Source organism: Vanacampus margaritifer, chromosome 13 (genome assembly GCF_051991255.1).
Source record: "Vanacampus margaritifer isolate UIUO_Vmar chromosome 13, RoL_Vmar_1.0, whole genome shotgun sequence".
NCBI lineage: Eukaryota > Metazoa > Chordata > Actinopteri > Syngnathiformes > Syngnathidae > Vanacampus > Vanacampus margaritifer.
The window spans coordinates 8,396,763-8,412,169 of NC_135444.1; the positions used below are offsets into that span (position 1 = coordinate 8,396,763).

At 37.1% G+C, this 15,407-nt stretch overlaps 1 protein-coding gene across 12 annotated transcripts in view; it reads left to right on the forward strand.

Annotated features, from left to right (window-relative positions):
- The window catches only part of ptprsa (protein tyrosine phosphatase receptor type Sa), a 233,580-nt gene extending 228,932 nt beyond the window's left edge, over window positions 1-4,648 (forward strand). For all 12 annotated transcript variants that reach the window (XM_077584858.1, XM_077584850.1, XM_077584855.1 and 9 more), the window contains one exon: window positions 865-4,648. In XM_077584858.1, the coding sequence (XP_077440984.1) occupies window positions 865-933 (69 nt within the window). In that variant the 3' untranslated portion in view covers window positions 934-4,648. The remainder of the gene's footprint in view (window positions 1-864) is intronic.
- Window positions 4,649-15,407: the final 10,759 nt, after the last annotated feature.

Below are 15,407 nucleotides of genomic sequence, written 5' to 3' on the forward strand. Positions count from 1 at the left end.
GCATCGCTAGTCAATCTGGTGACCGGTGGTTGTGTTATTGCTTTAGAATAGATGATGCTAAATGCTATCTTGGTTGACAGTTCAGTCCAGGCAGTTATTGAAAGATGGCTGTGCCGTTTACCTTGGGCCAGTTCCGCATTGTAACATTGGAAATATGTTGCAAGAAAAGCTCTATCAGGCTAGCAGGACTACCTTTCCCATGATTCTTAGACATGGAAGCAGGAAGTAGTTCTGGTATGAGGAAAACACGCCTGTTAGTGTTTAGATGCCGATGAGATAGAGAACACAAACGTTAATTTTAAGTTAAATTCATTTTTAATTGATTAATTTTATGGATCGCTTGACAACTGTGTGATTGACATACACATGGCCCAAACAACTGTCTTTCTGACTACACTAAAAAATTTACAAATTGGGGCTGGGGATATATCCACGAGAACTCTGGACACAAAGCTCAAATTCGGGACTGTCCCATTAAAGCCGGTAAATCTGGTACTTAAAAAAAAAAAAAAGCTCACTTTTGCTATTAGCATTAAATGTCGGGCCATCTGGTAGTTTTGGAAAAACATTAGCTATTAGCTAACGTTAGCTGTTAGCATTAAATGTTGGGCCATCTGGTAGTTTTGAAAAACATTAGCTACTAGCTAATATTAGCTGTTAGCATTAAATATCGGGCCATCTGTTACTTCTAAAAAAAACTCTACCTAGCTATTAGCATTAAATGTCTTTCCTGTCATGGGCTAATCTGCATTAAAAACGTTTGCTTTTTTATGACATGGCGATCAAAGCTTTTTTCAAAGTACTGTCGAGATTATATTTCTGATGTCTTTTGTTTCTCCCTCTGTGTATGCTTTTCTTCGACAGGATGAGTACCAGTTCTGCTATCACGCCGCTCTGGAGTACTTAGGAAGCTTTGATCACTATGCAACGTAAAAGCCATTTCTTTCCCCCATGAGTCCTGTCACCCCCTCAACAGTCTCCTGAGCCATAGAAACTTGAATTTTGAAAAACAGTGGTGTCACAACAATAACACCACTCTTCATTCACACACATTCAACCAAGATAGCAGAATTTTAGACACCAACCAGAATAAATTCAATCCGGCCAAGTTAGCTCAGACTCCGCAGTCAAGAAAAGAACACCGCCATCAGGAGCCGAACCCAGAAAGAAGCATCGACTCAAGCTGTGGGGGCGATCCAAGTGTCTGACTTCTTACCTTACCTCAAGTGTTTCCATACAGACATTGTAAACATTCACGGAAATGTCACACAACAGATGAAGTACAAGGCAAATTTCAAGGGGATGGAGTGGCTTTCTCTCGAGATTTTGTGAAGGAAGTTGCAAGTATCTTCCCCCCCCCCCCCTTTTTTTCCAACGTGTTTTGCGAGTAATATTCTGAGAAATGACCAAATTGTGGTTGGCTGAACGGGTGGCTCACTCTCTCAAACGTTAAACAGACATACTAATGATGAGCAAGAAGAAAGTATGACATCACATGATCAGAAGGGAAGTTGTCAAGACCAAATAGCTTCAGATGGAAACCTCTTCTGCGAGTCACTAGAGAACTGTGGGAAGCTGTGCCTGTAAAAAGAAGCAGTGGCTTGGTCGTCTGTGACCCATTTTTATTTTTTCACTTCTTTTTTTTTTTACAAGCTTTGGAGTTGCAATCCGTTAGAAAATGGATTTAGCAGACAAATGGATATACCAGACAAAGTTGGGCCACAAAGCCTATCATTGTGTACAGTGACAAATGCTCATCATCAATACTTCAGTATTTTTTTTTCTTAGTTTCTTATTAAACCAAACATGCTGCTTATTTCATGTACGTGTGACTCTAAAGTAGGTTTCATTTCAAAAGACACACAAAAATTGGGCCTATATCAATTACCGAACCAGGTGTTTGAAACATTTCCTCTTAAAATCCACTGTACGCTCATTTATAGGATTAAAAAGCTATTTACTTTGAACCCTTGTTACTCTGTGGGTGACAAAAGCAGAGCTTGTTAGTGCTCATTGCTACGAGCAAAATCTTCGGTACAAGTAACTTGCACATCCTTAAAAAAAAAAAAAAAAAAGAACTTGAAAAAAGTCCCCGCCAAAAAACTGCAGGTTGGATTTGACGCACTAATTTAAATGTGACTCCTGAAGATCAGCTCAGCGGACTTTTATTTTGAGGTATCAACGCTTTGGTTTGCGCTTCTTTGGATTCTGTGAAAGGTTCCTGAAAGATGCGCACAAAACCACCAGAGCGATGGACTTGACTGTGTGTCATCTTTTTGTATTTCCAAAAAAGCCTTATTGTTATTGTAACATTATGAAAACATCAGTGTTGTATTACAATGATTTATTTTGCATTACATAGCTAACTTTTTTCTTTTCTTTTTTAACAGAGATGTTGTATTGCATTTTATAAAAAACAAAATGGCAAAAGAGAAGTGCTTATTTGTTCATATTATGTTGAAAGACATTCTATTTTTTCACTGTAGAAATCTTCAGTATAACATGTCTGTGTGTACGTGCGCATATATGTACATATATACTGCACGCTCACACATTCATATATATTTAAATGCAGACTATAAAAATATATCCATTTTAGAATGAATTGTTCCTATTTTTTGTTGTGTCGCCTTACCAGCCCAGTGCTTAGAAATATGATGACTTCCTCTTTTAATTTTTTAAAGCCAAGAACATTGCGTGTCTTTCAAACAAACGTTTCTTTGCCCCGTTTGGATCCTCATCCTGGTGCCGATGAGGATATGCATTGTTGAATCATTTTAAATAGAATTGTGCATTATTATTCATTTTGTAGACATTAGTATTTTCTATTAACCGGATGCAGCTGAGGAGAAACCTGCCCACATAATATCTAACAAATCCAAAATTATATTTTTGTTGTTATTCAAATCAGGCAAATTTGGACATACTGTACTGTTTTTTTTGTTTTGTTTTTACATTTATGTACTTTGTACTTAATTTTGTTTGGCTTTTCTTTTTCTTTTTTTTATTTACTTACATATTATTTCCAACATAACGTGGCAAATCTACATGTAAATAAACAAATATATAGATTATATGTATTTGTAAATCATTTGACCCCTCAAGAGCTTAAACAATGCATTGGAACAGGGCAAGGTGTTGCTTATGGCCAACTTGATATTGGTTTAATTTTCCTATCTGGGAAAGAGCTTTCTCCAATCCTGCTCCCTTGCCTTCAACAGGTACCATTTGTTTATTTTTCTGATTTTTATTTTCCCTTCTCAGTCAAAACTGGAAGCACCTGGTCTCACACCTCAATTAGGGCATAAAAGAAGGCAATTGTGCTCATCAGACCGCAAATTTCAGTTAATGTTCTGTTGCCGGGTGCATACAAACAAACCACATACTGTTTGGTTGCAATGTGACAAGCGTTTTTAGACATTCTATGTGCAGCATTGTTGAGTTGTTGATTTTTTTGTATGGGATGCAGAAAGAAATCAGGAGCAGAGTGAAACCAACAAAGACAAAACCGAGACAACCAAAAACTTGCTGCAAAGTCACATTCCCAGCATGACGTTAGAACAGCTGGAAATGTTTCATCAAGAACAAAAATCGTCGTGCTGGAACTGAAGGGAGCGCCCATGCCAAAACTCTAACTGTAGAGGTTTTTGGAAGCTTGTGCAATAGAACTTCTGACTCTTGTTTCAACACCTGCCACAATCATTGGAACATGCCACAGAGTATCTGCGGGGGGGTGGGATGAACAGAAATGAAGACACTAACAAAAGAATCAAGCATTATCCGTTACATACTGACAGAATGATCAAGAACTTCAAACTAGTTTTCATTTGTATGAGGGCCAAGTGCTGTCACTTTCAAACTGTTACATCTAACTGAAACATGATTGGTTTTAAGCCACTGTGTATGTAGATATGTTGACTTTGTATTAAAGAAATGTTGTCTGAAAAACTGTTTGCCTGAGATTTTATGTGGCAATTGGATTTACTTAGACTTGTCACTCTGGAAAGAGAAGACAAAATAAATAATTCTAATCGGCATCACCACTAAGGATTAAATTACACACCTCTTCAAACGTATTGGAACAGAGAGGGTAATTCTTGATTTAATTTAATTTATTTATTTAGTTATTACTTCTGCTCTAGATTGACATCAAAAGATGAAAATGAGAAATTTATTTCCAGGATTTTATATCTGGAATATGATAAACTAGCTAGTGTTGTTTGACGACACCCACTTTTCATATGAGAAAAAGCATTGGACTGAGAGTAGTGCCCAGGTGTATCCCATCATATTAAAAATGTCAATACTTAGTTTCAGATTTTGGTTTTGCCTCTTCAGACTACATTGATATTATCTTTGCAGAAGACTTTATGAACAAAACTGCAGAATCTACACCAGAAGATGTGAACCACTTAAGAAGAATTAGAATTAGAAAAGTACAGAAATGAAAAGAAAAACTTTAACTATGAGCCTCAAAAATTCTACTATAAAGTTGTATGCATTCAAGCAATGACTAAACTTTACCAAAGGAATGGAAAGAAAGGCTCACTAATGTTAAAGTCACTTTGACATTTTATTTTGTTTGTTTATTGAACATATAAACCAGCAACAGAAATACTGCAATTAAAATAAAAATATTTAAAAGAAATGTGTGTGTGCTTTTTTCAACATACTTAATCATCATTAAGCACAGCTTACATGAGAGGGAGTAGGAAAAAGTAAAAAAAGAACGTATCAAGTCCTACCCCCTCACAACAACAAACAAGCTTACACATAAGGAGCTGCACTTATACGTGCATCGATATGCCAACAGTATTGTACATTTAGTTGATAAGCAAACATTTTTACAGATATGTAAATCAGCACAAAGGCTTACACATACATTTTTAATTGCACTCTATTTTCTACATTTGTACTGACCTGATTTAAATATCAACACAACCAGTGATTTACACCTTTTCAGGTTAATTCCAAAATTATCCCACAAATTTACACCTATAATTGTAACACACCTTTGCTTAATATTTGTTCGTGTTTAGATTTTTTTATAGACACTTGTAACCCTCAAATCATAGTCACTGTCTCTGATTTCAAACAGCTGGATATTGTGGCAAAGTAGGTTGTTGTACCTTGTACATTATTTGAGCAATTTTAAACTCAACTAGATCATAACATTTCATTGTGTTTAATTTGATAAATATTGAATTTGTTGGTTCTGTTTATTTTGATCGGTTAATAATTCTTATTGCTCTTCTTTGTCATTTGAAAAGAGGGTACGTATTTGTTTTGTAAGCATTTTCCCATATTTCCACACAAAATGTTAGATATGGTAAGAATAATGAGCAATATGACGTATATAATGACTTCTTATTCAAAACATCCTCTGTTTTGTAAAGGATCCCTATAATTTTGGACACTTTCCTTTTAACATTGTCTATGTGGGACTAATCTTAAAAAGGGATTAATCTTTCATTGATAACTACACCAAGAAATTTGTTTTCATACACTCTTTCTAGTTCAATTAGAATCTACTCTAATTGTGACTTGGTGCTTGACCTGTCTCGTGCCAAAAATTATAAACTTTGTTTTGTTTAAATGTAGTGATCATTTGTTTTTTAATGCTTTTAATTCATTTTAATCAGAAGCTGTTTCAGATTTTCTCCAGAACAATAGAGAGTTGCGTCATCAACAAACAAAATACTTTTAAGTATTTTGGAAACACAGCAAATATTGTTTATATATAATCTGAATAACTTCGGGCCAAGCACTAACCCTTGGGGAACGCCGTGAGACATCATCAATTGTTGCGATTGTATGTTGTTGAACTGCAAATACTGAGATCTGTTATCTAGGTAACTTTTAATCCATTAATATGCTAAGCCTCTTATGCCATGTCTCTCTATTTTTTTCTCAATAATATACTATGATCTATAGTATCAAATGCTTTTTTTTAAATCTATAAAAATCGCAATAGTAAATTCTTTATTTTCTATACTTGTAGCTATAACTTCTACATGTTCCATGACTGCCATCGAGGTTGATCATTTTTCTCTATATCCATATTGATTTGAACTTAAGAGCTTGTGTTTCTTGATGAAAGTGTCCAGTCATTGTGAACAAAGTTTTTCTAAAATCGCAAAAGTGATATTGGTCTAAAGTTAGTGAATACATGTCTATCTCTGTTTTTAAAAATAGTAATGATTTTAGCGGTTTTCATTTTTGATGGAAAGATACCAGCTTTAAATGACAAATTACAAATTGATGTGAATGGTTGTACAACATGTTTGCTGATGCTTTTGACTAATGTCATGTTGATATTAAAGCAATCAGTGGTCTTTTTATTTTCCAGTGTTTTTACAACATTTAAAACTTCAGTTTCATTTACTGCACTAAGAAACATAGTGTCGGAGTTATTTTTAATATATTTATCTACTTTATATTTATTTCTTGGCTCAGGGATTTCTTTCAGTAGGTCATTACCAACATTGACCAAGAACTCATTAAATTCATTAACTATTTCTGTAATTTTATCAATAACAATATTTTATCTTTTTAAAAATATTCTGGATGATCTATTATTTAGAATTAATTACATGATTTAATATTTTCCATATTTCATATCTGTTGCTTCTATTCTCCATATAGTGTATGATAATATTATTTCTTACTTGCTCTTATAGTATTTACTCATTTATTTTTATAGGTCTTATATTTAATTTCAGCATAAACAGTTCTCAATTTTATATAATCTATCCCCTTTGTCATCCATGGGTTATTTAGGCCTTTATACTTCCTGGTGACTTTAATTAATGGACAATGTTTATCGTATAAAGTGCTTATGATAGAGTGAAAAGTATTATATGCAATATAGGGATCTTGATTTGCATAAACCTCAGACCAGTTTTGATTTTCTAGGTCCTCTTTAAGGGCAGCTATGGAATGTTGTGTTATTAATCTTATTTCTGATATGTGAGTTGTTAGCTTTGCTTTTTTTTTTTTTAAATCAAAATAGTTTTGTAAGATTACAAAGACAGGAAGATGATCACTTGTATCATTTATAAGAAGTCCACTCTCTATTTCATGGTCAATTTTATTTATAAATATATTATCAATTAGAGTGGGACTGTCCTATAGTTAAAAGGTGTAGCTGTTAGATTTAAATGTCATTCCTGACATAAATTGCATTAAGAACAACTGCTTTTTGCACTTGGCAAAATTGGGACACCGGGATGGGACCTGCATAAATCCGCCGAGATTGGGGACTCAAGGCTCAAATCGCGACTGTCCCGACAAATTCGGGATGTCTCGTCACCCTAATGTAATGACATCTTTTTTGTGGAATGTTTTACTGTAGACTTTCCAACAAATATGATGGCAATGCTAGCATAATGCGTGTGGCTCACGGAAACCTCTGTTATATGCTAAGTAAGCATGTCTGCGAGCCTTTAACCAGCAATCCCTGAATCATTTAGCAACTTAGCTTGCATTGTAGCTTCTCAAACTTTCATCCTCTTTCCTTGTCGGCTTCGATATTTGGCTTCTTGATCATTACCTCCCTTGAGCGGAGTGTGTTAAATACACAAATATCCGATGAAATATCTTTACTGTGATGCCTCAAGGGCTCGGCGCATCAGTCATAATTACGCCGCAGCCCCTATTGGAAGAATCTGCTAAGAAACCTATGAAGCAAACAGATGGTGCAATTTTGATGTTATTAGATTGCCTGATTAGCCGCCTCCTATATTTACCGAGCAGCCTCTTCACAAACATGCCGGCGTTTCCTTAAGCCCTTCTTCAAGCCCTTCTTCAAGATAGATAAATGCCATGCCATGCAGCTGATAAGGGTGTACCTTCACCTCCTCATATTTGCTCTCTCATCCATCCTCCAGAGAGAGAGGCTCTCCCGCTATCTGTTTACTTGCAAGTTGTACACTTTGTCACAAAGGCAAAAGAAATTGATGGCAAATCCCTGTTGCTTTTTTTTTGGAAAGTGTAAAGACTTACGCAAGCTGCAGCAACAATCCACTACATCACAGGAGAGATGCCATTCAAGGAAGGCTAATACACGGAGAGTGCCACCCTATCTCAAGGCCGATGATCCTCATTGTCTACTCACTGCGCTGCGTTTCACTGCGTTCTTTTTTTAGTCGTGGCGAGCCAGCAGGCCGAGCGTTAGGGTTGACGAGGGAGTGAATTAGGGCGACGATTATGCAGTGATTCAGACAGTAGCTCATTAGGACCCAGCTAAGCAAGCAATCAGCGAATCGATGTGACAGTGGACCCAAAAGCCACAGAAATGTGTAATAAATGGCAAAGCGATAAATTAGATTATCCGCAGCCCCGTGGCCAAGTTCTTTTTGTCGCGAATGACGAATCAATCCAATCAAGTCGCGTTTATAAAAAAAAAAAAAAATTTAAAAAAAGAGTCAAAAGAAGCAGGAAAAAGGTCAGCCATGGAGGTTATCTGTCACGCAGGGGCCTTGTTAAGGTTGCATTTTTTCCCCTCACAGCTCGTTTCCGTATGGTATTCAAGTCTTTGAAATATTCATGACGCACCATTAGGCCTTTATGAGCACATTTTATAATAAGGCATGTAGCGACATTTCAACTCCAGACAGAACAGTAAAAGTGTCACACGGGCGTCATGCCTCATGCCTACTGATTCACTAAGAAGCCATCACAAGCTGCAATGAGCAGCTGAGGAACACTGACGCACAAACTAATGTCGACGCAGCAGTAGGGGATCATATTGCATGGGTTGGTATGGGATGAAAACGGTTTTGCATCTGCTCCATCTACCTGACAGGACGGATGCATTAAAGCATATTCCTCATTAAAATGTGGGGGAAAAAGAGACTTCTGCTTCAAATGTGTCCACTTTCTTATGTAGTCAAAATGCTGTCCACATGCAAGACGAGAGACCTCATGTGGCTACTCAGGAAGGACTTTGCTGCCATCTGCAGGAGTTATAGGGTCATGAATGTCATCACATTTATAACTGATGGGCAATTTCCATTCAATTTAACACAGATGATGTATTGACTGTATTATCTTCTCCAGAGGCGCTTGTTAATGTTAATTACACTGTTCACTGGCATGCTTAGTAACTTACACTCCAGCGCACCCACCAATGCACATCCGTCATTATGCACAATCAAGTTTCAACGCAGCTTTGCTAATTGTTGTCAAAAAAAGAAGAACTTTGAGTATGGAAGTGTTTTTAATGGTTAGATTCTCCCAATGGCCTGGGGATGGTCTGTGTGAAACATCTGCCAGCAGTAAGCGGCCGTTCGAAATGTGTACAGCGCCGTGGCTCCTGTGTTTATGTCCTCATGCTGTTATTTCCTATCATCTGTCTTATGTTCCCCGAGTCCTTGCAGCCTCTGTGTCCAACGAGAGTGCTGTCGCTGACAGATTGCTGTCATTAAAGTAAAAAAATAAATAAAATAAAAAAGCGAGGAGGCTTCTTTGCTGCTTTTCCTCTTGTGGGCCGTCAAATAGACCTTTGGCTTTTTGTCCTCTGGCTGCAGTTTCAACTCTATTTACATCAGATTCCTAGCTACGCTACACAGATCTTACTTCTTAAGTAAAAATATGCATTTATTGGCAATATTAAAGAGGAAGTCAACTTTAAACATTTCTTGACATATAATATGTTATATTTGACCTCATTCGTCTAAACATGAGATTCTGATTAATATTACATTTGTGGAATATGAGTTACGAAGCAAAAGCCAGACTTTTTGATCCATCTCAGGAGGCGGCCATTTTGCCACTTGCTGTCGACTGAAGATGACATCACAGTTTCTCATGTCTCAGGTAACAATCAACACAGCTCAGCTGTGATTGGTCGTTGCCTAAGCCCTGAGCAACTATGATGTCATCTTCAGTCGACAGCAAGTGGCAAAATGGCCGCCTTCTGATTTTGATGAAAAGTGTTGGATTTTGCTGCTTAACTCATATTCCACTAATGCAATATTAACCAAAATACCCTACTTAGACTAGTGGGGCAGTAACCAATATATAAGATGGGTTAAATAAAGAGGGTTTTTAATAGAATAATGAAAATTGATCACAGTAATAATTATTCTTATCTTTACTGTCTTGCTCTTTTGTGCCCATATAAACCCTTCTTTTAAAACTCAGAGACCAGATCGAGCCTGTTTAAAACTGTCCTGCCTTGCAGTCTCCTGAAAAAAAAAACATTTAAAAGTTGCACTCAAACAGATTAGTCTTTAAATTTCGGCTTATATCTGGAGAGAACTGTTCTTCTTACAGCTCATTAGCACTTTGGTCTCAAATGTCAGCTAAAATACTTTGCAAATTGAGGGATAATAGCTTGGTAATGGGAAAGCACAAGAATGATGGCGTAGAATAAAACCTGACAGAGCTGTCTGCGCCATAACACTCTCAAGTGAATAATTCAATAATAATTAAGGACACATGAAACCGCCAGCAACAGAACCATTAAGGCTTCCCTGTAAACATGCCCATTTGGACACAATTAAATCACATTCCGCCAGAGTTAGGGTTTGTAGTGCAAGTGTTAAATGCTGAGAAATCGAGTTTAGGCTGGGGGGGGAGGTGGTGAGTGTCATGATGAGCCGGGAAAAGAAACCCTGGTGTCAACCTCTCGATTTAGCTGAGTTTGTATAATGCATACATCGCCAAGCAATTAGATCCAAATTTGAATAAATGTGAGTCGTATAATATAAAAGCTTTGTATTCACTAAAAGTCTTCCTCTAATGAAGAGTGCTCTCTGCTTGGGCCTTTTATGAAACTAGGAAGGCAAAACCAGTTGATGATATTGTTGTATCATGTGTCTGACGCTGACTGTGTGGTCACTAAAATGAGGTGGATCTCTGGTCGGTGCTGGATTTCACTTTTCTTTCTTTTCTTTGATCCTTCCTCGGGTCTCCTGACAATCTCACGACTCTCGCTGGATTCTGAAGTATTTGGTTTAGGTGAACGGTATGGGATTTTTAATAGGTTTTAGGTGAATTAATGAGCACATACACACACTCGCACATGCACATATTCACGCACATACTCACGCAGAGAGAAGAGGAAAAAAACAAAAGAAAAAAATGAGGTGGATAGATGAGGATGGGCCCCCTTTACTTTACTTTGGGGGATTCATTATTTATTTATTTATTTACTTAGGAAAATGTTGCCAGGAGTCCTCATAAAATGTCTGGGACAATAAATATCGGAGTTACCTTTACTAGGTCAGAGGTCAGTGTAAGAAAATGGCAGACCGCCACAGTTAATGCAACGCCAGGAATTGACCCCAACAAACGTTTCTAATTCTGATGAAGCAAATCTTGTTTGAACACTAAAGGAAAGCCTCATTATATATGTTGCAATTTGCTTCTCATTTCAAATGGAAGAAGAAAAGTGTCTGCACTGCATTCACAAAGACTTTTGTCACAGGTATGACCTCTGGCTGAGTTCACCCAAAGTTGACTTGTTTTTCATTTTCTCAGCTTAGGGTGCTCTCTGTTTATTTCTGCAGACTTTTTACAGCTCATTAGAGAATAAACAAAACAGCACGCTCGAGGCTGCTGTTTGTTGATGGAGCTAAATAAAAGGAATGCTGCATGAAATTGACATTGTATTTTTTTTTCTCTCAGTTTGATCGTATGGTTGCATATGAAGGTTTTTTTTTTATGTTACAGCTAATACCTTGTATCAAAATCCTTGATAAGCAGCCAATTATCTGCACAGGAAGTACATTTGGCTTACACTTGGAAATAGAATGAAAGTATACAGATTTTTGAGAGAGCTCAAATGAAGAAGAGCGATTAATTCAGTTAGTGTAATAGTTAATTATACTGTCTGTATACTGTAGGATGGTAATTAGGAGTGATTTTACATTAACAGGATGGTGTATTACAAAAAAAAAAAACTTTGCTAAGAGGCAACAGAAATAAACAAGATAGATGAACCCTTAACACTTTTGTCAACTATTTATGTCAGTATAAGACTATTATTTAAATAAGTATATTAAAAAAAAAATTTTAAGTGATGCAGGTGAGAACGGGCAATTGTGAAGGGAAGGCATAAATGTTTTGCTTGAGTAAAAGTTTGGATGTAATAATGTGGAGGTGGATTTAGGGTCTGTCCTTAAGTATAGCTGAGTGTCATCAGCATAGCAATTAAAAGGAGATTCCATTCTTGCTGATGACACAACTTAGTAGCAGCCAGTAGGAAAGAGGTAATGGGGTTCCTAAGACAGAACCTTGAGGGACTCCACAGATGACGGGAGCTGTTTTGGTGTGGGCACATCCAATATATGTGACAAGTTGCACATGTGACTTAAGAGTTCTTGTCATGCCTGTAGAATTATCTTCCAGTCATTATTATTATTATTGTTGTTGTTATTATTATTATTATTATTTTTATCCATCCATCCATTTTCCTAACCGCTTGTCCTCACAAGGGTCGCAGGGGTTGCTGGAGCCTATCCTAGCTAGCTTCGGGCAGTAGGCAGGGTACACCCTGAACTGGTTGCCAGCCAATTGCAGGGCACACAGAGACGAACAACCATACTCACAATCACACCTTTGGACAATTTGGAGTGTCCAATTAACCTGCCATGCATGTCTTTGGAATGTGGGAGGAAACCGGAGTACCCGGAGAAAACTCACGCAAGCACGGGGAGAACATGCAAACTCCACCCAGGAAGGCCGAAGCCCGGACTCGATCTCACGTCCTCTGCACTGGGAGGCGGACGTGCTAACCAGTCATCCACCGTGCCGCTTATTATTATTATTATTATTATTATTATTATTATTATTATTATTATTATTATTATTATTATTATTATTATTATTATTATTAAACTTTTTGTTCCAATATTAAATCATGCATGTTGGGGATTTTACAATGCTTCACAAAAAAGAACCCACTGTCTGAGTAAGAGGAGATAATGCGTGTTTTGTGTGGCAGTTAAAAGCCAGGCTGATTGCGTGTAAAGCAGCGCAAATCACTCAATCCGCCCAGGATAGCTTGAGATTCGGCCAACACATCAACGCTAGGAACAGAGTGACTCGCGCAAAGCAAAATGGAATGTTAAAAGGGCAGCTACTAGCAGTACAAATTGAACAAATATTCAAATTATAGAGAGCATAATAAAGTTGAAGTGTTAAGGTCAGCTGAGGTTTGATTGTGTTTAAATCACAAAAGACAATGTCAGGCTGGTTTCATGGATCTACCACTAAAACTTAATTGCTAAAACTGATTTGAAAACATTTGAATCTACTTTTAGTTGAGAATGTTGAATTCAGTCTTAATTAGACTGTCTACGTATCCCATTTGTGCTGAAGCATAGGGAATAGAAGAGAAAAAGAATTATGCATAACAACATCATTTAATTTCGTGATGTGAGTAATGTCAGATTAGCTTTTATTCAATTAGATTCATCTCAGTGTTTTTGAGTAATTAATTACTGATTGTTTTTTGGTTGAATTGGTCATTAGAACTTTAATTTAGACAAACACTTAAATTGGCGTTTCTGAATGAATTACAGCTTTTAAAAAAAAAAAGTCTAAATGTCTCACAATTATTACTGTAACCATGGTGATCATTTTGTACTTGGTCTGCATTTGGGTGCAACTTTAACAACACCACACAATGACATTATGATAAAGTGATGGATGCCTACTTAATTGTAAAGTTGCGCATCACTCTCATACAAACTTAATCAAAAACCTAAACTAATCTAGGAAAAAATGACTTAAATGGTATTAAAATTAAAATAATAAAATAAAACAGAATAGAGTTCTCTTGCTTTCTGTTTTTTAGAACTCTCATTGTTGTCGCCACGTCACCTAAGCCACTGAGCAATGTGACAGTTTGCTTCCTTTTTAGTGATGTGTTGGTCGCGAACGAACCGGCTCTGAGAGCCGGATCTTTGACGTGAACGACGGGAGCCGGCTCCTGACTGGGAGCCGGCTCCTGACTGGGAGCCGGCTCCTGACTGGGAGCCGTTTTTTCTTTCTCTCTTTTTTTTTCTCTCTAAAGCCGCATTTGATTGGTGAGTATGTGTGTGTGACGTCTCTGTGTCTGCGCTCAGCGCTGAGCAGCAGGGGGGGGGGGGAGGGGCACACGACATCACGCTGCATGCAGTCACACACTCAAACGTGAACGGGAGGGAGGAGACGAGAGAGAGGAGGAGAGCACTTGTATAAACGGAAAGGTAAAAAAAAACTGTTAAAAAATGAGTGACAAGAGAAAACGCAGCAATATATGGACACATTTCAATACAACTGACAAAACTAAGGCAGAGTGTAAAGTCTGCAAGACTAAAATTTCATAGCGGGGTACAAACAATTTACAGCGGCACATGAGAAGAAGAAGAAATAGGATCAGCCTCTCAAAGTTGAGGCACTTGGCATTTCTGAATGTAAATCTACACTGAAGAACACTGTTTTCTGGATGCAGATTTTTTCTTTTATTTTTATTTTACACATTTTTATTTTTATTTTGCTGTGCGATTCTCTTTGTCTGTTGTTTCACTTGAAAATTGTTATTGTTAAACCTTATTTAAGTTCATTTGTAAATAGTTAAATGTTTGTATTTTCCATTTGAGTTTATAGTCGAGTTTATAAATAAAAGTGTATTTTATACAACAAACATTTGATATAGTGCAATTTTTTCACATTAGTAATTCATATTGCACATATAGTTTTAAATTGTTGTTGGTAATATATTTATTTAAGCGACAAAAAATCTAAAGAGCCATTTGGAAGCCGAAAGAGGCTCTTTTTAGTGAGCCGAACCAAAAGAACCGGTTCCCTAAAAAGAGCCGGAATTCCCATCACTATTCCTTTTACACAGGGGAGTAGGGTTCAAATCAAAACATCCTAGTGGGTAGAAACTCTAAATTAATTCTCAGCCCCTTCTGGTAGCAATCCTGAATAAAAATGAACGGGATGCCAATAGTGGCGACACTTGACGAGACATGCCCCTAAAAGGGAAAATCTCACTAACTGTATTGTCAACTTTCCAAGAGAGATTGCTAATAGCCTGAAACGATCATGAGTGGTTTAAATAGAGTACAATGTGACCTGGGAATGTCTGTGTGGATGGCGCACAATGTCGGGGCAAAATATTTGTTTTTTTTTTATCAACTTGGTTGAATTCGTCGGATTTTTTCCCCCCAGCCCTCGTCTTGATCATATTCGCCAAAGCCAGGTTACGCTACCTACGTCAATACTTAGACATAGTTCAAGCAGGCATAATGTTCAAACAACTTTGTGCTACCAAATTGCCAGACATTGCCATTGCATCGACACTTGTGTCAGCACGAAAATCCGGATACGCCAGTTTTTACCGTGGAACACTTCCAATGAATCTTTCATAGCACCATAGTCTGACACCCTAATTAGGAAAATTTTATACT